Source organism: Camarhynchus parvulus, chromosome 7 (genome assembly GCF_901933205.1).
Source record: "Camarhynchus parvulus chromosome 7, STF_HiC, whole genome shotgun sequence".
NCBI classification, from domain to species: domain Eukaryota; kingdom Metazoa; phylum Chordata; class Aves; order Passeriformes; family Thraupidae; genus Camarhynchus; species Camarhynchus parvulus.
In genome coordinates, this window is record NC_044577.1 from 11,867,771 (window position 1) to 11,890,850 (window position 23,080).

General features: G+C 39.4%; 1 protein-coding gene across 3 annotated transcripts in view; it reads left to right on the forward strand.

Moving 5' to 3' along the window:
* The window catches only part of CARF (calcium responsive transcription factor), a 33,835-nt gene extending 11,322 nt beyond the window's left edge, over positions 1-22,513 (forward strand). Inside the window, exons 7-18 of one of the 3 annotated variants that reach the window (XR_004060883.1) lie at positions 1,746-1,935; positions 4,106-4,226; positions 5,116-5,259; positions 5,682-5,915; positions 6,307-6,469; positions 7,434-7,509; positions 9,137-9,267; positions 10,250-10,613; positions 11,089-11,794; positions 18,009-18,062; positions 19,104-19,266; positions 19,383-22,513. Coding sequence is in view for 1 of the 3 variants with exons in the window: in XM_030952503.1 (XP_030808363.1) it covers positions 1,746-1,935; positions 4,106-4,226; positions 5,116-5,259; positions 5,682-5,915; positions 6,307-6,469; positions 7,434-7,509; positions 9,137-9,267; positions 10,250-10,613; positions 11,089-11,207 (1,542 nt within the window). In the remaining 2 variants the exon portion in view is untranslated. Of the gene's footprint in view, positions 1-1,745; positions 1,936-4,105; positions 4,227-5,115; positions 5,260-5,681; positions 5,916-6,306; positions 6,470-7,433; positions 7,510-9,136; positions 9,268-10,249; positions 10,614-11,088; positions 14,664-18,008; positions 18,063-19,103; positions 19,267-19,382 lie in introns of those variants that run through there. The other 2 variants (XR_004060884.1, XM_030952503.1) reach the window with 2 other exon arrangements.
* The last annotated feature ends 567 nt before the right edge of the window (positions 22,514-23,080 follow it).

The window sequence follows — 23,080 nt, forward strand, 5'->3', positions numbered from 1 at the left end:
GGAGCTTACGTGCTGTATGGTTTTCTTCTTGTCCTTTTCCTCCCCTTCCACCAGTTTAGGGAAAATGATCTAACTTGGGCAAAAGCCAGAATAGGAGAGAGTTCCTTAACTGTTTTTGCTACTTTTCCGGCACAACGGTTTTGTCAGTCTTCTCATCTCCCCAGAATAAAGTCAGTGACCTATTTTTACTGACAGGTATAAAGTATGGGAAAAAAACCCAGCTGGTTTTGCAGCATTATTATGTGCAGTGGTGCTGTAATCCCTCTTCTGAAAGGCAACATCTCAGACTTCTGGAAAGAAAGAAGTTCTGGTACTTCTCACGCTACTTTGCTTCTCCTGAATTTTTCAGATCAAGTTTTGTTCAGAAGTATTATTTATAACTTCTAGCTAAACAATTGCCAATGTCTCTTGCTCCCACAGGCATGTGAGTGCAGCCTGTGCAGACATGGTCAGCTGCTGCAGCAGTGCCTGCAGAGCAGTGAGCTCTGTGGTGTGAACAGCTCGTGTCCCAGTGGACACACAACCCTCCGTGTCTGCCTTTGCACCAGCTGCAGCACTGTGCTGGCCCAGTTCATTCACAAGATCTTCATTGGTTCATTGTTGATTTCAGGTCTTGCTAACCACAGACATTCTGTTTTTCTTAGATGAGCGTGAGGCAGGTTTTAAGCAGTTGTTGCTAAGGTATCTGTTGATAACTTTGGAGAGACACTGTTGCTCTTTTGCTATGAGTATTATTTAAACCTCTAGCTGTTCTGTCAGTGAAGGTGGCAAAACAAATCTATCACACCTTAGTACTCATTCACCATGTGTTTGTCCCACAGTTACACTTTAAGACTGAGCTGGCAAACTACTCTGACTGTTACAGCTACTTGGCCAGCCTAACCCTCAGCTGCATATGAACAGAAGCAAGTGTTGCATTCTGAGTTTGGATGAAAAGTTCTTCTCTGTTCCAGTAATTTTGTTGCTTGTTGGCTGGGCTTGGCAGACCAGCACCGAACCAACTGCAGTGGAACTGAGTAGCTGGATAACTACTGAGTAGCTGGAGCAGCAACTACTGAGTAGCTGGATAACTTCTTTGAGTCAAGTTAGATGCAGTTTTTGTGGCGTTGCCCTGACATTAGCAGAAATTAATGCCCTGACATTAATGAAACTATCATCAGTTTGCACATGACAAATCTGATATAGTAAGTTTCTGTGTAATGCTGAGAATCAAGAGTGCCTCAAAGGTTGGGAGGGATGTTGTGTAAGACATTGATTTCAGAGTTAGTGCACTAAGTACGTGAGACAGTTACTGGTGGTATGGGCAGGTGCATTCTGCTCCAGCTCAGTGCAGTGTGTGTGTTGCAGTAGATGCAGAGACAATTATTGGCAGTCAAGTGAAAAACTTAATCTAATAATAATTTGTCTAGTCAGTGACTGCAACTGAAGTGTACGTTGGGGGTAAACCACAGGAGTGAAGTTGTCCTCTGGAAATCAGAGTTGACAGTGACTGTAACCTTTTTAGGGGCTCTTGGTGTTCTTCGGATCTTGAATGACTGACAAACTCCTGACCTCAGTGGGGACCACTCTTCTGTTAGATCCTATGATAAATCTCTTTATGAGGATACTACTGTGGGGACAAAAAACATGGGATGCCAAAAATCTGGGCCTATGTTCTCACCTGCTGGAGTCCCTGAGTGCTTTCTTGTGTAGTGTAAGCAGTCAGCTGGTGAATAATGCTGTTATTTCCCGTCCTTTCCACGCAGAGAATTGGGGACTCATACCGCGGCTATTGTGTGAGCGAGGCAGAGTTAGAGAGCGTCCTGGCGCTCCACAAGCAGCAGACACAGAGCGTGTGGGGCACGCGCCAGTCTCCGAGCCCCGCCAAACCCGCCACACGCTTGATGTGGAAATCCCAGTATGTCCCATATGATGGGATCCCCTTTGTCAATGCAGGTAACTAACTTTTGTTTTAATAACTACTTGCAAAATTTCAACATCAGCTCCAAACTGGCCACAAAGAAGAATCTTTATGTTGTTCCTTAGTTCTGATAAGGTCAAGACACAAACATAAAAAAAGGAGCAGCTTGCACATTGCTGTGAGAGTCTGAAGGAGCTTGTTTCCTTTTTTATGTTTTGCTGTGATTATTTCCTTTTGTCCTTTAGAGATTACCTAAATACCATTTGATGGGGGTTCTTGTGATGAGATCTTTAGGGAGAGGTCCCATCTGCTCTATTAGAACCTGAAAGTTCTTGTAAGGGTAAGAGCTTGTTCCATTATTCTTGCCTAACTTGAAGATCTTTAGAAGAGTTTGTTCCACAGGAGTCAATAAACTATTTAAATTGCAAACCTTAAAGTAATAAATAAATAAATTCAAAATGCCAAACAAACAAGCAAGATAAACATCAACAGACCTCAGCAGAGAGACTTTTGGCATTTGGGGTTCTTTTTGAAATATTCATGTAGACTTCACAGCTTGGTAATTACATATTTAGCTCATGCAGTACATATGTGAAATTTGGATATAAAATGAATGGGCTTTACTTGCTACATAGAGAAAAGGAGTGACAGGAATGTAAGTTATGTTTGGGGATTTTCCTTTTTTTTTTCCCTCTAAGTTACTGAAAAAGGGAAATGTTAGCACCAGTTTTAAAGCTTCAGCCATAAACTGTGAGGTAAAAGAAAACTAAGAAATAAAATCAGAGCAGCTTACTCTTTTTTTTTCCCAACATGTGTATGAGACATCTTTAGTTTCATCTAGATCATTTGGTATCTTATGGAAACACATTATGTTGCTGTTATATAATACTTCAGAAGTTTCTGGGTATATCACTTGTGGCATAGGCAGCTCCTTGCCTGCATACTTGAGTACACAAACTATAAACAAAATATAACTAAACATGATGTGGAAGAAGTTTGGAAGATGTTCCTTTCTTGACCACTTTAATGCTTTGCTTGTCAATCCCTTTTCTTAGAGGTCTGACTGGAAGAAGTCACTTAATTTGAGTTTAGAGCAAAGCAATATTTGTTTGAGCCTGTCTGGTTTTGTATGGGTGTGCTGTGCTGAAACTGTTATTTAGCAGTTAAGATTTCTTAACTGCAAGGCTGAGCTTTTATGGGACAGCATGGTCTGAAGTGTTGATTTAAGCCAAGAGGCTGGAAATGTCTGCTGACCCTGTCTCGTGGTTTGACCCCAGCTGGAAATCACTACAGAGCTGCTCACTCATTCCCCCAGTGGGATGGGGAGAGAATTGGAAAGGTAAAAGTGAGAAAACTCATGGGCTGAGATAGGAACTGTTTAAAAGGTAAAGGAAAATCCACATACACACAGGCATAGCAAAGTAAGGAATTCATTCACAGGTTCCCATCCGCAGGACAACATTTGTCATGGTTACTTGGGAAGACAAACACTCTAACTTTGAATGCCCTCCCTTCCCCCTGCTTCCCTATATGCTGCACAGGATGCCATATGACATGGAATTTGACTTTGGTCATTTCGGGTCAGCTGTCCCAGCTGTGTTCTGTCCCAATTTCTTGTGTTCCTCAGCCTCCTCATTGGTGGGATGGGGTGGGGTGAGAGGCAGAAAAGACCTTGACTCTGTGTAAGCCCTGCTCTGCAGTAACATCCCTGTGTTATCAGCACCGTTCCCAGCACAAATCCAAAACACAGGTTCACACTGGCTGCTGTGAAGAAAGTTAACTCTATCCCAGCCAAAGCCATCACACCTTTGATTTCAGCAGGGGATTTTCTCCGTTGTTTTGGGGATTCTGCTTTTTATGTTTATTACCAGTATTGTGCTCCTTTGGTAGCTTGCAAGACTTCTGATCTTGTAAAGTGTTGATGCTCACCAGGGCAAAGTACAATATTTTGCCCTCACATATGGTGAGGAGTGCTGTGAGGTGTAATAAGTTTGAGAAGTGGTTTAAAGTGCTTTGTGTTCTTACATGCTGGGAGAGAAGCATTTACATTTTATTTGCTTGCTGTTCCTGAGGGTTCTGCCTTCTGAAGAGTCTGATGGCAAGCAGAAATGACTGCTTCAGAACTCTCATCTCTTCTGTAGTTAGTATTTTACTGTAATGAATTAGGTGGTTGCTTGAACAGAGTGCATTACTTCCTGTTACCAGGAAGCAGAGCCATTGTAATGGAGTGCCAATATGGGCCAAGGAGAAAAGGATTTCAGCCCAAAAAAGCTGGTGAGCAGGAAAGCACCTCTAGCCAGCTGTACAAAGCCACTTGTCCAGCAAGGTAAGAATTATATATAAAGCTGTAAGAGTGACTGAGCATCCTAAGAAAGCATTCTTTCTGTGAGCCATGACAGAGCACTGGTTTGGGATGGTAGCTGATACTTACAGTAGCTCTTTTGCTTTATCTCCTTGATAACTTGAGGTTAACACTCATTTAGAGGTAAGGAGGAAATGCTGTCCTGTCTGACTGAATAAGGCTGAAATTTGATAGGTCCTCTGAATGCAAAGTAGCAGTACATCACTCTATGAAATACAAGTGGGATTCATTATCTACCTGAGCATTCACAAGTTATTGTGGTAATTCTTTTTGCTTCTAAAACTTTGTCATGTTATTTGTCGTTTCTTCTTCAGGCTTTTAATTGCACTGATATCAGTCAAATATCCTAATATAGCACATGTCCTGTGTGCTGAAGGAGTTATAGTTCTTCCAGTTCACTGGGGATTTTCTCCTTCTTCAACACTAATGGTTTTTTTTCCTCACCCTTGAGCATTCTCCTGGGTGCTTGTTCAGTTTTTACTGAGCTGAGTGTGCTTGCTGATAGTTGCAACTAGGTCTGTATGTGCTCAATTCTGCATAGCTGGGTGAACTGCAGCTTGTTCACAACTGGTGTTGTGCTTTTACTCTAGTGAGGGACAAGGGCTTTTGTTGAGGAGTAAAATCACTCTGGCTGAGTGGCTTCCAGACCAGACCAGAAGTGTGTCTGTCTGCATCCATATCTATTAATGTATCCTTAAGAATACAGTTCTTTTAGAGACTCCTCACACCTGACATCACTCTGCTTGAACTTTTTCTATATTAATGCCTGATATGAAGTAAGTGGGATTTTTGCCTTTCCCTTCCCAAGGACAAAGTATACTGATGGAGAATTTTTTTTATTCCTCCTTGGAAGGATCTATATTAAAAAGGTCCAAAAGTTTCCAGAATACAGGGTTCCTACTGACCCTAAAATTGACAAGAAAATCATAAGAATGGAGCAGGAGAAAGCATTCAACATGCTGAAGAAGAACTTGATAGATGCTGGTGGTGTCCTCAGGTGAAACTTCCACTTTTTTCTTTATTTTCACAAATGAAGCAGAAAGAGCAGTATTTTACTTGATTTTTTTTTTTACTTAATCACTTGTTAATAGTAAAAAAATCCACTATATCAGTAAGACTTCTGTGGCAGTGAAGTATTAATTTGGTAAATGTGTTAAGTGCTAAGCTATGGAACTTCAGCAGGTGTTTCCATGCAGGGTATTGATAGAAATAGTTGTCTTGTTTTTGGGTTGATCTAGTTTGTTTTGCATTGAAAGGTATGAGAGGGCCCTGAGTTCTGAAAGACATCTTCTTGCTCAGGGGCTGTAAAAACTTGTCACACTGACTAGGTTGTTGGTAGTCCTCAGACTCTTCCCGCAAGACACTAATTTATTGCCTTTGTTTGAGAATTGTGTGTATAACCTCTCTCCTTCTTGCTAGGTGGTATGTACAGTTACCTACTCAGCAAGCCCACCAATATCATGAAGTGGAAACTTCCTGCCTCCCTCCTTCACCGTCCCATCTTTCTGTGTCTTCTCCTGAGGAGGAGGAGGAAGTCATTAGAGATGAGAACAGTACTCTGCCTTCTCGACTTCATCCTCAAGTGGCAGACAAGATCCGAGAGCTGGTGTCTCAGGGAGTGGAGCAGGTCTATGCAGTGAGGAAGCAGCTAAGGTACAGAAATGTCTGCAGTGCTCAGTCCATAGTGCTATATCTACTTTTGTCTTTGATTACTTTGGTTTGCAGCTAAAGGACAGTGCTGGTGCATTACTGAATCTAATTCCCAGATGTCATAAATCTGTTTTTCCCAGCTTTTGATATCTTTTCATATCATTGTAGGTAGCTATTAAGAGCTGCTGTACTCTTTACAGTTACTTGAATAAATGGAGGTTTTAAATTCCAAATTCTGTAGCCAATGCACAAAGAACTGGCTCAGTAGATCATGTAGCTTGCTTTTGTCTTGTCATTGCAACAAGGGGAGGGAGAAGGTAACAGGGTCTCTTAACAGCAGGAAATAGTGGAATATATTTAATTATGGTAATAAATGTCCTTTAACATATGACAGAAAGTATGTGGAAAGAGAATTGTTCACACCTGATGAAGTGCCAGAAAGACATAACCTGTCCTTCTTCCCCACTGTGAATGACATCAAGAACCACATTCATGAAGTGCAGAAGTCCCTAAGGAGTGGAGAGATGGTGTATAATTCAGAAAGTATCCCAGCAACGGTATGTTGGCCTTTGTGTATCTTTTTGATTTTTGGAGTTCAATACTGGAAATCTTAATTTTTACCACTTAGCTGTATTTCATCCAAAATTTTTTGTGACTTTATATTTGCAGCAGCAATATTTTCAGTGGAATCTGTGGCTGAGTAAGACTGGATTAAATGTGAATAAAACCTTCTGACCTTATTCAGTATTTATCTTGTCAGCATTAGATTGCTGTTAGTTGGTTGACAAATTACACAACATTAGCACTTCTTGATGACTGCGTGAACTGGAAGCCATTGGTGTAGAAAAATTGACATGTGGCATAAAATTTTATTCGTGGCTTTGTCACTGTCTATGTTTTGAAGAAGTCACTAAGGGGATGAAGTGTGTCTCAGGTGCTGTCTAAATTAGGGCTTAATAAACATTGTGAATGTGTTAATAGTAATAAATGCACTTTATAGTAACTGCAGTGAGGTTGGAGTTGAATCTTCTGAATGCTCAGTAACTCTTAAATCTTGTTCCTTAATTTTCTTCCATGTATTGAGTAATAAAGGGTACACAGTGGTCCTAGTTTTCCCAGTTATGAGACTAACTGCTAGGAAATGGCTGATTTAAAATCAGCTTTGACAAACAGTACTGTTAAATCATGCTGTCATCAGTCTTTTCCCTCCCCCTACACTGGTGTAGCCCAGTGAGTGAGTGTGCTTGTTATTAGCCAAATGGTTTGACTATCTTCTATTTTAAAGTCTATTAAACTGTTATGAGCAGATGAAGCAGATAATCTTCCTGATGCACAGTGCATGTTTAAAAATCTTCTGCAGTACTTTTTTTTTTGTGAATCAAGAGGTCCTAAAATGCATAATTATACAGAAGTATGAAAATGTAGTTTTAGACACTGTTTTCTTATCAGTCCTGTATTGAGCCTGTGTTCCTGTAGTCAAGCTTGCACCCTTTCTGAGAACTGAGTTCTTTTTCCTTTCAGCTGCAATGGACCACAGACAGTGGGAATGTCCTCACAGAAACAGTGACGGTTGCGTTTGCCTCAGCACCTTCAGATGGTAGGATTGCATGTATAACCTGTGTCTCCAAATGTCTTTTATTAGCTGAGTCACCCAAGTTCATTTTCCTTCCCAGGAGGTTGCTGTTATGTCCTGTCACTCAGGTGAACTTAAGAAGGATTATTTTGCTATAACTATTTTGGTTTACTTTTTTTTTTTGTATTTGACTGCATGTGTGGAAAAAATATGCGTAGTCATGATGGTGTTGGCAGAAGTATTAAAATTATAAATTTGGCTTTTATTTAGCATCTTCAAGCAAACAGAAATTTTAGTGAACTTTTATATCAACTCTGTATACGTATTTGTTTTAATTTCAACATATATGTATATATACATAATATATACATATATGTTTTAATATACAGATTTGTTTTAATTACAACTTGTCCCAAATGGAGACAACTGTACATTTAAGAAATCAGGCAGTAACAGAACTTGCTTGTGCAGAACTCCTATTTCCATGTGATACAATTTTCTTTGTAGGAAGTAGAGATTTTAACTATTACCTTTTTTCCCAGGGGTGTCACTGTAGAATACAACCCAGGGAGAGAAGTGCTATCTCTTCCTGCATATGAACATTCACATATGCATATGGGATCTCTGTATAATATTCAAAATAGTTTAAATATTTGAAGTACTTGTGTTCAAGAAGATTTATAGGTTTGTATGTGTCTTCTGGTCAGTTGTGATCGTTAAGAGTCTGCAGATCATTATATATGTTGAAAAATCTACCTCCGCTCAGATTGCTGGAAAATTTTCCTGTGATTTTCTGATAGAAAATGTTTTGCAATTGATAATTTTCAATTTTTTGCATTCACCAGACTAATCTGCATTCACAGGGCAAGTTCTTCTATTACCTCCATAACATGGAGCTGAGAAATAAGAAGCTGAGCACTGTCTGCCCGTGTCTGCATAAAGCTTAACCAAAATCTTCTGGGCAGCTCAAACAGGAAATGGAATGATCTCATGAGAAGTTTTCTTGCGGAAATTGTTATAAGCAAATCTCAGTTTTTGCCAAACTTCTGGAAATAAAGTCCATCATTCTTGCACTAAATAAGAATTTTGAGGATATTATATAATCTGTAGGCTGAAAGACCTCCAGATGAATGGATTTTAGGTGATACTGCATAGAAGTTATGCTAATTTCACAAAGATGGGAAGAGAGTGGTGAGACTCCCACTAGAAAATTTCCTGTGTAGATTTTTATTTTGAAAGACAACCCTTTCTTTTGATACCTGTGTGTTTTTAAGCCCTTACTCAGGTATAGATATTGTCAAATTATTTGCTGCTTTGCTAGAAATGTTCCAGCTTTTATGTTATGACTGCAAATTCAAAGCACAGTGTAGGGTGCAATTACTTTGCTCTCAAGAACAGTTTTCTTGGTGCCTCTGGTTTTTGCTCTGTACAGATACATACAAACTTCCTGCAGTATTGCCTTTTTGTCATACCCAGTCTTCTTTCTTTAGCATCCAAGTTCTGCAAAGAGAACAGCATCTATATACGTATATATATGTCTTCTGTATATCTGTATTGAGATTGAAGGGAGTTTGGTTCACAGGGGAGGCTTTTATTAAACAGGAAGAAGAGATTTATCATAACTGTCTGTTTCCTCACTTTGGCACCACAGGGAGCTCAGGAGTGGAGTCAGTCATCACCAAAGCAGAATCCAACCAGAGCGGGGAGTCCTTGATACCAGAAACAGCTCAGCTGTTGTCTTCACTCTCCTCACTTCAGCCCAAGATATTTGCACAGCTTCAGGTACAGTCAGGTCATGTACAGAACATCAAACATGCTGTGCTGGAAGTGCTGGAGGCGAGCTGAGAACAGCACGTTCCCTCTCAGCAGATCCCAAACGTAGCTGGGTAACATGCACTTGGAAGTAGCTGTCAGCTCTTACTGTGGTTGCTCTTGCATGTCACACTTACCATGTAGCTGTGGTGCAGGGGATCCCACTACCATCTTTTGACACTTTGAAGTATCAAAACCAAGTACCTGTAACAGGTACCTCAAACCAAGTACCTGTTCATTTTCCACATGGTCCAGCCATTTCATAATGAAAATGCTGCAAAACTGCAGGGAGATAAGACAGACTTGTTTATTCCTTTTAAATCCTTCTCCAGCCTCTTAAGAAAATATCTTAAAATCCTGAAACTGCTCCTAGCTCAGAGCTGTAAACTTGAAGGTTGAAAGGCTGGAGAGGGAGGGAATAAGAATGTTGTGCTAAAAGAGCTTCTTCTAAAGCTTATCTCCCTTCAAAGCTGGCTCTCTTATCCCTCTTCCTTAACTACTTTGAAAATCTGCCTTCATATTTCCCAAACCCCAACGAAATGCGTGATCTTTTCCCTAGAAATACGATCTGTAGTAAGATTCTCTTCTACTTGCTGTTTCTTCTCTTTCTGAGGATGGCCTGACTCCATCTCACATAATTTTATTTAAAGCAGTGTGCTTAGCTTGTAGTACCCACCCCTTGTGGGAATGGACAGTACTGGGGAATGTCCTGAAACTGAACATCTATCCAAAATTAGAACTTTATGGTCATAAGCAATCTTCTAAATGCTGCTGGATTCCATTGTCCAAATTGTTTTCAAGTACATTTTGAGCCTAGAGTTGCTGGGATTGAGTGTTCAGAAGAGTTAATGAGTAGGAAGTCAGAAAGCACCTAGACAATACATGCTGTTAAATGCAAACTCCTTCGGCTGTAAATACTGCTAGGTTGGTACTTCTGCCTTCTCTTTCACAGGGATTACAGCTGCAGTCAGCATTTACCTCGACAAATGGATCAACAGCCCTTCTAGCTGTAAATAACCATTCACCTCCCAGCCCTGCAGGTCTCCTGGATTCCCTGGGGGGTGCAATAGGCAGCCATTCTCTAGCACTGAGTCAGGGCCACAGTCTGCAAGGTGCTGGCCTGACACAGGACAGTGCTGCTGTGCCTGCTTTTGGGGCTCTGCCTGCCTCTGATCAGAGTCTGCTTGCCATGGGCCAGCTGGTACCAGCTGAAGGGGTGGATGACTCCAGAAGCCTGGAAGGAGGAGTGCAGCAGATTCTCTTGGGAGATGTGCAGACTATCCCAGTACGGATTGTGGACAGCCAGCCAGCACTTAGTAAGTTGTAGTTTTCTCAATAATATGTCAATATTAGAATAGAGAAAATACAGTGGATTTTGTTCTGTGTGTCTTGAAGAAAGGAGACAAATGTGTTGATAGTGGGGAACTCCAAGACAGACTTCTTTCAGACAATTCTAACTAGTGTTTTTATTTTTCCATGGGAAAGAGGAAAGAGCTTCTTTGTGAAAGTGATTTTATATCTAAAAACATTTTGGTTTTTTTTTATAAATTGGTTTAAATATTGTTACTCAAGGGGACCCTTACTGCAGTAAGTTCATGTCAACTTGCAATGTTTTAGAGTACAGTAGGTGATATAACTGGCTATCAAGCTAAAAAGCAGTAACCTTCATATATGCCTTAACTATTAGCTTGAGTTCCTGAAATATTTTTCTTTTAAATGCACAGTTATTGGGGCTGAAGCATTGTCAATGGAGTTTGAACTTCAGTGTTTGATTTTTGTTTTGTTTTTAAGCTGAAGAAAATACAGAGGGTGTTGTTACTTGTGTGAGCCAAGTTAAACAAGAACCAGGAGAAAAAGCATTGTCTATGGAAACAGATAAAATCAGAGACTGCCACAGTTCCTCACCATAGTTCTTCGCCTTCACCTGTGAAGCCTGGAAGGATTTTCAAATTGGAGAACTCTAAATGGCTTGGAAGGAAAGGCAGGTGCTCTCAAAGTACTGCCATTCTTTTTTAATTTCTGTATGCCATTCAGACTAAGCATATTTTAGAGTACTTCTGATAGAAAGCTGTTTTGGTTGGACTGATGGGGCTCTCTGCCAACTCCAGGTCATTCAGTTGCCCCGTGGAACACCACCTCTCTCTTCTGTTTCAAGTTTTGAGTAATTTGGATTCTATCCAAATGGCCCATTTTGTTCATTGTTTCTGAAGGTCTTCCACAATTTAATTCCTTAGCTTTAGAATGTGGATCACAATGCTGGGTTCACATTTTCTGCTTGAGACCCTTGACTTTTATCGTACTACAGAGACCATAGAATCTGTCAGCTCCAAGATCACAGAATCCAACAGCAAAGTGGATCAGTATGGCAATGGTTTTGTGACAAAAGGAAGGTCCAGGATGCTAAACTTCAAAGTGATAAAGGACATGGATGCTTAAGAAAATGCCACTTTGACCTGATCATAATGTTAATGGTGTGAAGATCAAGGAGAGGAGAAAGGTGAGGTTTCCAGGTGAACGTAAGGTTGTGTGATAAAGAAAAGTGTGTGAATTGTAACAGTGAATGTTTTTGACTTGACACCTTTGAACTTAAGTTCTGGCTTTATAATGAGGTTCATTGATGCATGCAGCCTTCCTTTGCAGCGGTACTGTAATTGCAGTTGATCATAACAACTAAATGTAGGAGTCTTTCTCATGTAAAATGATTAATGCTGCCATTTCAGCTTATCTACCTCTTGCTTTGTGCACTTGAAGCTATCAGCTCAGACAAATGTGATTTAAGCTGCTGTTGTTTGGTATGCAGGGCTTGTGGATACATTCGTAACAAAGAGAAGCCCGAGAAAACAAAGGAAGTAATCAAAGCAATATGTCCAAGTATGCTGTCACCAGAGCATTCAGAAAATAAACTAATAGTTTTTAAAGGTGACATATTCTAAGGCTTATGTGGTCCATATAATTAAAATAATTACCAGGAATCTTTAGAAAATTGAATGTGATAAAAATAAAGGTTTAGTAATATTTGAGTTAAAGCCATAGTAAGTGACAAGCACTGAGCTGTGTAATGTGTGACAGACATTTCCTTTAGAAAAAAAATTGCACCTACAAATAATTTGAAATCAATTTAAAGCTGTAAATGAAGTGAAACTGATAACAACATAGACATCAAGTTAAGCAATTGCATTGTTTGCTTCAGATGTTGAATTCCTAGAGCAACATTCCGAGTAGTTTCTATACAGCAATAGGAGCCTTTCTGTTATTAGTTCCTGCTAAGTAGTTGAGAGCTTGATCATAAAATAGAGTTTTTTTCTGCATGCTGTGGAAGAATCCAGTGTGAGGATTTCTCTCTTTTTCAGACTTGAAAACAGGCAAACAAATAACCCCAGGGAAATTTATTAGTTCATTTATGTAGAGAAGAAAGTCTTGTGAATATTATATGAACCAAAATATTAACATTTTAATGTTGTTACTTTACCTTACATTCAAGCATTCACAAACATCTTCTAAACAGTGGCCATTTAAAATTATTTTTAAATTTTCTTTTCATATTTAAAGCTAAAACTTTCAAAACCCTTACATTGAACTTGAGTTCCAAATGCCTTTATGTGCAAAATCTGTTAGGTGCTATATCTTAGTCTTAACATATATCAACTTCTCTGAGGTTAACTAACATTATAAACATTATTTGTTTAAAGCTAATGTTTATGGGTTAGTTCCCTTTAGAATTTTCCAACAGGATTATGCTCTTATTAAACAAGAGCCAGTATTTTATCATGCAAGTGCATTAAAAAAATCTCAGTTTTTTTCAGAGCCCCTAATATTTAGTATCTACACTGACTTGTTTTATGGTATGCTTTACTCATTTTCCTTGTAGGAAAAATCCCACAAGATTCAGCTGTGGCATTTATTTATTTGGTTGGGGTTTTTAATCTTACCTTATTTGTTTGTTGGTTGTTTTTTTGGTAGGTTGTTTTGCTAATTGTCAAAATATCTCCCAGATGGATGTTGTCTGCTGCAGTGTCAGTTCTGGAGCACTCAGTCAGCAGTCCCCTTCTCTTTTCCAGCTCTAAGACTGCATACCAGAATGGGTACCTCCTTCCATGCTTCTGTGTTCAATAATTCCATCATGGCCAGCTTTTCTTTAAGTTTAAACTATTGCATTCCAACCTATATTCTCTTTCCCTATATTGCTCTTTTTTGGAGAATTTTTCCTCATTGTTGAGAATTGTTCTTTTCAAAAGAGTAAATTACAGCTAAAGATTACCAGCAAGAGGTTGTTTCTATTTCAGTTCTCTTCAAAGCAGACAATACGTTTGTGATTGGAGTAATAGCTTAAGGAAAGTCAAGTTATATTTGAAGTTATATCAGTTCTTGCTTAGTTCCCTCATTAACAGTTCCGGTTTTTGCACAGTTCTTTCCGCCATGAGCTACAGTCTCATCCTGTGCCACACAGTATTTCTGATGGTGTTTCTGGTTTTGACCTAGTGCCACAGCTGGAGAAAACCATCTTGAATTGCAGGTTCTGAAATTAATTTTGTATTCTACCCTGATTTGCATGCTACTCTGAAAACAATAGAAGAAAAAAATGGAAGAATTTCAAAGAAGCAATAAAGAATTAGTTGTTCTTAAAAGCTGGGGATTAGACTTGCAATTCTGTTATTCTGTTTATTGGAAAATTTATTTTAAATTATTCTTGAGTCAGTACTCACATTTTTGTCTTCAGTTTTCTTAATTTTCACAGAATTTCAGTTCTTTGTCTTCCAGATATATATTTCAGTTTATTTATGTGTCATTTATTTTAATTTAATGTAATCATTGTTTTTCAAAGTGTGTTTTACATTTGCTTTGTGCATGTTGCTGAAGGAGGAATATGAACTCACCCCCATGTCCAGTCTCTATATTTGATTTAATGTATTTTTTCACTAATATCCACCTATATTTTACAGAGAAGACTGTTATGTTTCTGAAAAAAATCAGAAGTAAATGCTGATATCTGTAATGGTTAAAGTTGTTTAAATAGAATACTCAAGGCTGATTTTTCAGAGTAATCTATGTAGCTTGATGCAAAGTACTTGGTTATTACTTTGTGTTGGAATTGCGGATGTTTACTTTGTTTTCTTGTGGTTGTTTTGTGCAAGCACTTATTTTGCAAACCTAGAATTCCTGACCTTCAACAGTACAGTAAATGAACAACTGATTCTCCAGTTATCCTTGTTGTTGGTTGTCTGTAAGAGTGACTGGTTGCTTTACAAGAGATGTGCTTCTGTATGTGCATGCAAAGATAACCTTTTGGTAAAATGTAGAGAAGGTGTAAAAAGGTACACATCTATAGCTCTCATTCAAGGCTGGAGGCGTCTTGGATGGAAACCAATACTGGTAATGAATGCTTTTTTTGTGGTACAAAATTATTGCAGTTTCCACAAAATTTAGAGGCACAAATGTCTGTGTATGTATGTGTATGTATATTTTTTTCTATAGTAACTTAATGTATAATATTCCTGTTCAAGTGTAAGCTACTTGTTCTTTTAAAATACTGGTCTATTTTGTGGCTATGGGGGCTCATGGGGAAAAATGCAAGAGCTCTTTCAGGGCAGTGGATTTTAAGGATGATGGAGAACAAGTAAGACAGCTTCAGGGAGAAGCTTCAGGTGGAAGAACTTCTTCAGGTGGAAGAAGTTCCTGAAAAGCAAGGATCCTGTGTGGAGGGCTGATGGGGGCTGTGCCTGGGGGGTTTTGGGGTTGAGAGCCCAAGGGCTCAGTGTAGTTCCTGAGTCTATCCATAGTCCTTTCTATGCCAGTAGTGGATAGTGTGAATTACTGGTAGGAATTTAAAGGTACAAAGAGAAGGGAAGCCTACCCTGCCCTTAAAAACAGAAAAGCTGCTTGAGTTTTGGTGAGCACCAGAGGCAGATAAATGACTCCCCATAGTCTGAGGTGCCCATTCTTAGCTTCTGATATGAAGAAGAACTCCTCTTGGAGCTTCAGCCCAGGGCTGTAGACTCTTTTTCTTTACCTGTTACCAAGGAAAACAAACCTTTTCTTTCCAACTGAATTAACCTGCTGCTTTTCTCATCCCACTGACTACAGCTCAGTATCTGCCCAAATGTCTCTTTCTTCAGACTTATTAAGGCTTCCACAGAAATCCCATGCCCTCAGGCCCTCCAATTCTCAGTGTTTCACTGTTGGGCTGTTGAAGGACCTGCTGATTTCACTGCACAGGTAAACACTGGTGAGCTTTGCCCCATCAGTTTTTCTCCCTCTTTCCCCACAATCATAAGTTCCTTTAAATTGCATTAAGGTTTTTTACTTGCCTGCTTAGGGGTTTATCATCGTTACTGGGATGAGTATGAAGGAGCCCTGTTTCACAGACCATTTACATTCACAGCAACTGAAAAGATTTGATAAAACAAGGAGGAAAGGATGCTTTCTGCCAGCTGTTAGGGCTGGCCTCTTTCATACCACTTGAATTCCTGATTCTGGCTGTGGATAGTAGATGCCTGTTAAGTTGTCTATCTGTTGGCAAAAGTGGAATTTTCTCCCTTAAGCCTATTCAAGCAGATAGGTTCTCAGATGTTTAGGTAGGAAGATTCTGTTCCATTAGGGATAGAAAGTGTGATACAGCTGAGGATGGTGCTGGGAAAAGCTACTGCTCTTTATGGGTCTCTGATGAGAAAATCATCTTTGATCTGCCTTGCCTTTCTGAACAAAGCTCTTGTAGGAATAGACTTCAGACCCATTCCATCAGTAACAATTATCTTCTCCCCAAAACAATGCACCTCATTAATGAATGAAACAAGCCTTGTGTAAAACAGGTGGTGTTAATTTTTTAGGTCAGAAGCTATCCAGCTGACCTACCCAACAACAGCAGCTAAGGTATGGTCTGGGGGGGAAAGGAGGGAAGAGCAAATAACAGGAGTGTGTGTGCTTGTGTTTTGTTTTTTTTCCAATATAAGCTCTTACATCTTAGTATCCCATTCCATTCTGATGCACATGACAAATGACATGTTTATTTTCTGAAGGAATTTGAAGTGTTTTCTGGAGAGTCTTCAAAGGAGTGATCATAAATAGTACTGTTGTATCATACAAACTACTGGTACATGTTTGTCAACTAGGACCCCATCCTGTTCTTGTACAGAAGGGGTTTTAAAAGCATGGAAAGCTTTACAAGGAGTGTCCTTGTCCTAAGGAGTCTTCCCAGGACAGGAAAATAGGAGCTGTGGGAGTAATTCTCATCAGTTAGCCTCTGATAGATAGCAGAAACCTTGCAAAAAGCATGTATATGATAGTCCCTCAGACAAGTTACCTTTGGATACTTTGTAGTTTTAAAATACATATGCATACATATATAGATGTATGTAGCTCACAATAAAATGGAGATGACTATAGTTGTTTGCACATAGTTCTTTAATACCATTTTAATTACACTTATCTGTGGTGAAATGATGCAGATATTTTAGGGCACATGTAGTCAGATCTTTTAATGTGGGTAATTGGAATTCATGTTTTTACTGCAACCATCCTTCACTCTCTGCAGTGTGGCTCAGTTGGTCATTTGGCATGTACTGGCTTCTGTTAATGACATTCTGCCTGTTTAAACAAGAGCATGCTGTTCTAAGCAAATTAAATTTCTCACTCTTCCTGATCTTTTTTCTAACAGGGATTGATATGGCTCATCATGAAAATCTGTTTGTAGTATAGTGCTTTCACAAGAGTTGATTTCTGGGTCCTCACTAGGAAGGAGCTAGAGAGGAAAAGCTAACATACTATTGGATCTGCCATTTGGACATTTGTCTAATGTACTTGGATTTCTATAGCAGGACAGTGTCAATACAGCATAAACTGCCACTAAAATACTGTAAACATTTCAACTCTCTCCCTTGGTCAAGTGTTGACAGTTCAATGGCTCCAGGAAAGATCATAGGAATATTTCTGCTCTTTGGAGAACAGTTTCTGTCTGTAGATACTATTTAAAACATAATTGGGTGTGGTATTCAAATGGCAGTAGGAGAGCCAGAAGCGGTGAGGTGTGTGTTGGCAGATCAGTGAGAGAGGGAGTTCAGTGCCAGTGTCCTTGTGCCAGACTAACGTTCTCTGTGCTAGTCCTGAAAGCAGCCTGGACAAGCAGTGATTGTCTCTGTGCTGACATAGCTGTTCTTTCTGCTTGCTCACACAAGAAGTTCTACAAGCCTTCAAGGAAGAACATGAAGGTGTGTAAGATCTTGTGAGAGGACCTGCAGGAATGAAACAGAGGAGATTAAAGTTTGATGACATGACTTCTGTGTAATGCACTTTCTTTGGTGGGAGGAAGAGGATTTTCCAATAGAGAATAAAGTAAATCTTCCTTTTCAGAATAGTAGTATTATTGCTGACTCTTTCTGGTCTGCTCAACAAAATGCCTAGTGTTTGGACAGATCTCAATGTTTTTATGAGTGTGTTCCCAAAATGTTAATGAATACTCATTCATACATTGCCATCTTTGCATGTCATACTGAAACTATAGGCCAGTGGCACCTCCTTGATCTTTTTATTGTCTCTGTGCATTTTATTAAAGTAAATGAAAGCTTGTTTTATAAAGAAACACCAGAGAGCTTTTATCCAGTCTTTCAGATATACACTTTTTATAGAGTAAGCTTTAACTTAATCATGTTGTATATTTCTAACCCTTTAATAACCTAAAATAACCAAAGCCTTTTCACTTTTTTTTTCTTTTTATCCAGAACATGAAGCATTCCAAACTACCCCTCAAAACCACCACACTCAGAGCCTGAAAGGTTTGGCACTTTTCTTCCTCTGTAGGTGATCTTCCATCTGTGCTGTGTTCAGTGTCTTGCATCTAACACCAGACTCCATAGTTAACACCTGTCCCATCACATGAGGGCACTTTTTCATTTGCATGATCTACCTGGTCACTTGACAGCATGTCAGTAACAATTTCTGCAAACCACCTTTTGTTGGTTAACTTCTGTCACATCAGTTCTAGATGTGGCAAATTTTCTTTGTGCATGGAATTTGCATTGGTTTAGTGATACCAGTGGTGTCAAAAATGGTCAGGTCTCATGAACTGAGAGCCTTCTGTTGTGAGTTTGATCTTAGTCTGAGCTCTGTCTGAGCTAGGGACGAATTCTGAGACCATGCCCCTGTGTTCTGCAGTGCTTGTTGAGCAGAAGAGAAATCTTCCAGCTCCCAAGAACAGCTGCATTTGTGTTTCTGCCTGATGTAAAGCTGCTGATATTAATCTCTTGAAGGATGGCTCATGGAATTCTGCTTTCCAGCTTAAGGGAAGATAAAGTCTCTGTGTATGAAAACTTGGTGGAAAATGCACAGAGAGTTGGGAGTGCCTAGAACAGTCACACTCAAGTGTCCTTAATTTAGAAATAGGAGCTGGTAGAAGGAATAAGAAACTGAAGAATATCATGGAAAGTAGGCATTCCTGTTCTTTACATAGCATTGCCCTTACACAATACTTTTTCTTAAATATGTTCCTTGACGAACACTGGTCAGCAGTGAGAAGAAAACAAATCTCAATTTCTCCCCACAGCCAGCTTCCAGTTTAGCAGTGCTTCTGCAAATTAATCACAAGTTGGGCCTAAAAATCTATCCTAGATCTAAGTTCAGTATTGCTTTATCAGGTCACTGTTAAGTTACATAGATTTGACTTTTTTTGCATAGCTGTTTCTTTTAAAGCTAAAATTAAATGTGAAAGAGAAGTGGAAATTTTGTTTCTAACAGAGGACACTTCAGTTGTCAGAAGTTGCAGGTGTTTCCCCCTTGTCTTCCACTTTTATCTCTTAGTTCATTTGCTGTTTTCTCAGGATCGCTTACCTCTGAGAGTACTCCAGATAACTGTCAAGAGACCAGAGCAGAGAACAGAAGAGGAAGACAAGTTTGCAAAAACTGCTTGCAGGAGATAGAAAGCTCTCAAAGTTACAGCTGAAGACTGCAATTTCTTATGGCTGAAATGGCTCACTTTAGATGGTAAATGTTTTTTTAATATACCGCTTTTTAATTGTTGATTTTGTTACTACTTATGCTCTGAGCTCACATCTAATAAAAGCTAGAATGGTAATTGTGTATTTTACTTTTATCTTCAGTGTGCTGGTTATCTTCTGAATGCAAACTGGTCTGATAGCTCCATGGTTTTGGCTGTTGACAAAGCTGTTATCACATCTGAGGTGTTCTGTACATGGAAGGAGATGGAGGAAGTGGGAACCTTCTTGACCTGACTTCTACTGAGAACAGATGATCTGTGGAAAGAGGCCTTTACTGGTTTAAAATCAATATCCTCACAATAATTTCTTGGCTGTACAGATTTTTCATGTCAGGTGCTAGTGCATCTCTAACTTTGCACATAATACAAGCCATAAAATTGCTTCTCACTGGCCTAGCCATATTTTTTGTTGTCTCCTACCGCTGTACTCATTGCTGTTTGGGAGTGGGGAAATAGTTTTAACATGTTCTGATTTTCCACTTTTCTGCCTTTCTCCTGTTGCCTCTTTCTCATACCCAGAACAGCACAGAAAGAAATTTCTCATTTAAAAAAAAATCTCTATCTTGGGGTTTTGTTTTTGCTTTATTGTGCTGGAGTTTGATTTCTTACATGATTGAAATGTAAGATATCGTTGCATTTTGCTTAAGGAGTGGGAAATACTGGGGTGAGCTCCACTGCCCCCTTCACTCCAGAAGTCCTCAGAGGAAGCACCTGCTGCAGGTTCTGCTCCTGCACCTGCATCTCCACACAGGTCAGCACAAATGCAGAGCTGGGGTGATGACAGCAGTGTCTCGCACTTTGTGCACCAGCACCTTATCAGTACAAAGTTATTGCTGTGAGTCCAGATCAGTCTGTGGGTCTGCCCCACTGTGTCCCACAAATGACACTTTGGGCACAACTTGAAAGAGAGCACAGGAGATGGCCAGGAAGTTCTTAATGTTCAGCTTTGAGTTTGTGCTTCTGTGTTGAGTTCAGGTGCCCTGGTGTGGGTGGCCCCATGCGGGACGCAGCTGGTTCCAGGCAGCTCTGCAATGGACACAGCACACAGCTGAGCATATCAGTGAAGCTGGGCCACCTCTGGGGAGGGGTCTGCAAGAAAGGGAAAATGCTGCATGGCAGAGGGGAGTGAGGAAGGAGGTGAAACAGCCCTCTCAGCACCAAGGTCAGAGAAGAAGGAAAGGGAGGAATTGCTTCAGGTGCCAGAGCAGGTGTGTTCCCTGCAGACAACAGAGGATCACATGCCAGAGCAGGTGCAGATTTTTCTGAAGGAACTGCAGTCCATGGAGAGGAGCCATGCCAAAACAGGTTTCTGCTGAAGGACTGCAGCCTGTGGAGAGGACCATGATGGAGCAACAGAAAGGAGCTGTTACAGACTGACTGACTGCAATGTCCATATTCCTCTGTGCCTTGTGCTGCCTTGGACAAGGGGAGACCGAGAAGTTGGGTGTTCAAAGTGTGAAGTTGAGTCAGAGGAAAGAGGGCAACAGGAAGGGAATGTGCTGTTTGAATTTGCTTTCGTTTCTCAGTGCTTTAATCCATTTTAATTGGCAATAAATTAAATTAGCTTTCCTCATATTGATTCAAATATTGCAATTTACATCTGGATGCAAGTCACGGTGGAAAATCCTGATGTCTGTTTGATAACTGCAAGTCACTATTGCCTTTAATTTTTTATTTTTAAGATTCATTTTGTGTGAAGGAAGTAGTGTACCTTGTCTGAATCAGGAATTGCATTTCTGGATGTATTCTGGTTAGGCCTTTCAAGTCCAGCATACTCACTCCACTAGAGTAGATCTCAGGTGGAGAATTAACTCAGGAACACGTCTCATCCCTTACATTTCAGCTGGAAAACAATACCAGACATATTTTTACAGGTTTGAGCATGGGAGAGTCATTCTGAGGAGAGGATGCTGCAGCAGTAGATTCTACTTTATATACTTTGGTAAAGCTGTTCTTACAGGTGCTAAGGGTGTGGTATTTTCCCAGTGTTTTGTCTAGCAGTGCTTCAGAATGGGGCAAAGTTTGTGGTGAGTGGCATCTTTAGTGAAAGTGCTGTTAACTTTGGGAAAAGAAATAAGCAGAGTTTGGCAATGAGATTTATATTCTTGTGCTTTCCAGAGATTATTTTCCTGAATAAGAAGGGAACTTCCTTTAGAGGGTAAGTTTTATATGTATGTTCTTATACCACCTTTGGAAAATACCTGGCACTGGACACCAAGGGTACCTAGACAGGGTACTAGGTGACATGACACACTTACCGGTTTATAATAGGGGCACTGGAATATAAAATTGATGGATAGCTTCCTAACATTAGCTAAAATAATCTTTTCATCCTCTCTTCACATTTCACTGTAAAGGGAAGAGTCTCTGTTAAAGGGAACATGGTGAATTGTTGGTTGTCCATAAAACTGTTTATCAACAGTTGGATGAAAAGGACTTCTTTGATAATTAGTTAGATGAGCTTCAGAAAAGAATCTATTGTCATTGTAACTTCAAGTATTTTCTTCCAATTGTATCATTCACTATTGATTATTGTATTATTGTTTATTTGCTGTATAATTTATTTGTTAAGCTTTTCTGGCCATGTCAGGGCCCTAGAAGTAATACATATGGCAATTGTCTTTTCTTTTTAAGTTTTATAAAAGGGAAAGGAATTCTTAATTTTTTTTATTTAGCCACCAGCTGCTCTGAAAAAGTCCATGATTATCCATGCTTCATAGCTACCAAAAATATTTTATGCTGAAGTATTCCATAAACTTGAGATTTTTCTTTAGATCAGGCAAAGTGAATTTAACATCTTAAAAAAAAAAAGGCAGACTACGCTGGAACCAAATCTAGCATTTTCAGGAGCTATGACCTAGGGTTCATCAGTTGCAATTGTAAAAAAGATTGATGTTTTCATAGAGAAATGGTTTTATTCATCTAGTTTAATCTATGAACAAAAGTTTCTCGATTCCTCTTATTTCAGACTTCTGAACTCCTTTGCAAAATGAGAGATTGCTAGTGAGATTAGCTAATAACTGCAAAAATGGAAAAAATTTCACTGGGGACAGGTGCTAACAAGATGTACCATAAAGTCAGCCAGCATAATTAACATTAGTAAGGTAAGAAGTTTCAGAGATTAACTACAGCCTAATACTTTTGATGGTACACTGATGTTTATTCTGATCTTGCAAACAAAAATAATGTTTATGAGCCATTGCAGAAAGAACTGGGAAATAAAGCACTTTCTGAAATGCCGGTCTGTGGTGGTTTGGTTTCTGTTGGCTTTGTCAGGCTTTTATTTGGTGTTCATTCCTTTGTGCATCCATTGTAGGGTCTGTTTTATCTGATCTCTTATGTAGAGTAAGTTAAAATAAGTTAATATTTAATACTTAGAGCATAAGACACAAGTACTTCATGGCAAGATATGATATTTCATATATTTTCTAACAAATAGTAGAAGTTGCATGTTCTTGATAATTATCAGGAGACATTTGAGAGAGATTTCACGTGCTATATTTGCACTATTTGTCTGTGTTTCAGAGTTGATGAATTCCCATTTCTTTGAGAGTTGTCAGGAGTTTTTAGCAATGAAATTACTATTTTGAAGTGAACTGTAGATTCCTGATTGCAGTTAAAATGGTTTCAAGTAGGGAAACCAGGTTTGTATTTAATTTTGAATGCCCAGAATTTCCATTTTCTTTCCAAAAAGAAGAGACTCTGGAGCCACTCAGAGAAACACCACTTTTTGGGCATAATGTTACAAAGATCAACAAGATTTCCAGAGGCGTTTGACTGGCATCATAGCCAAGGATAGCA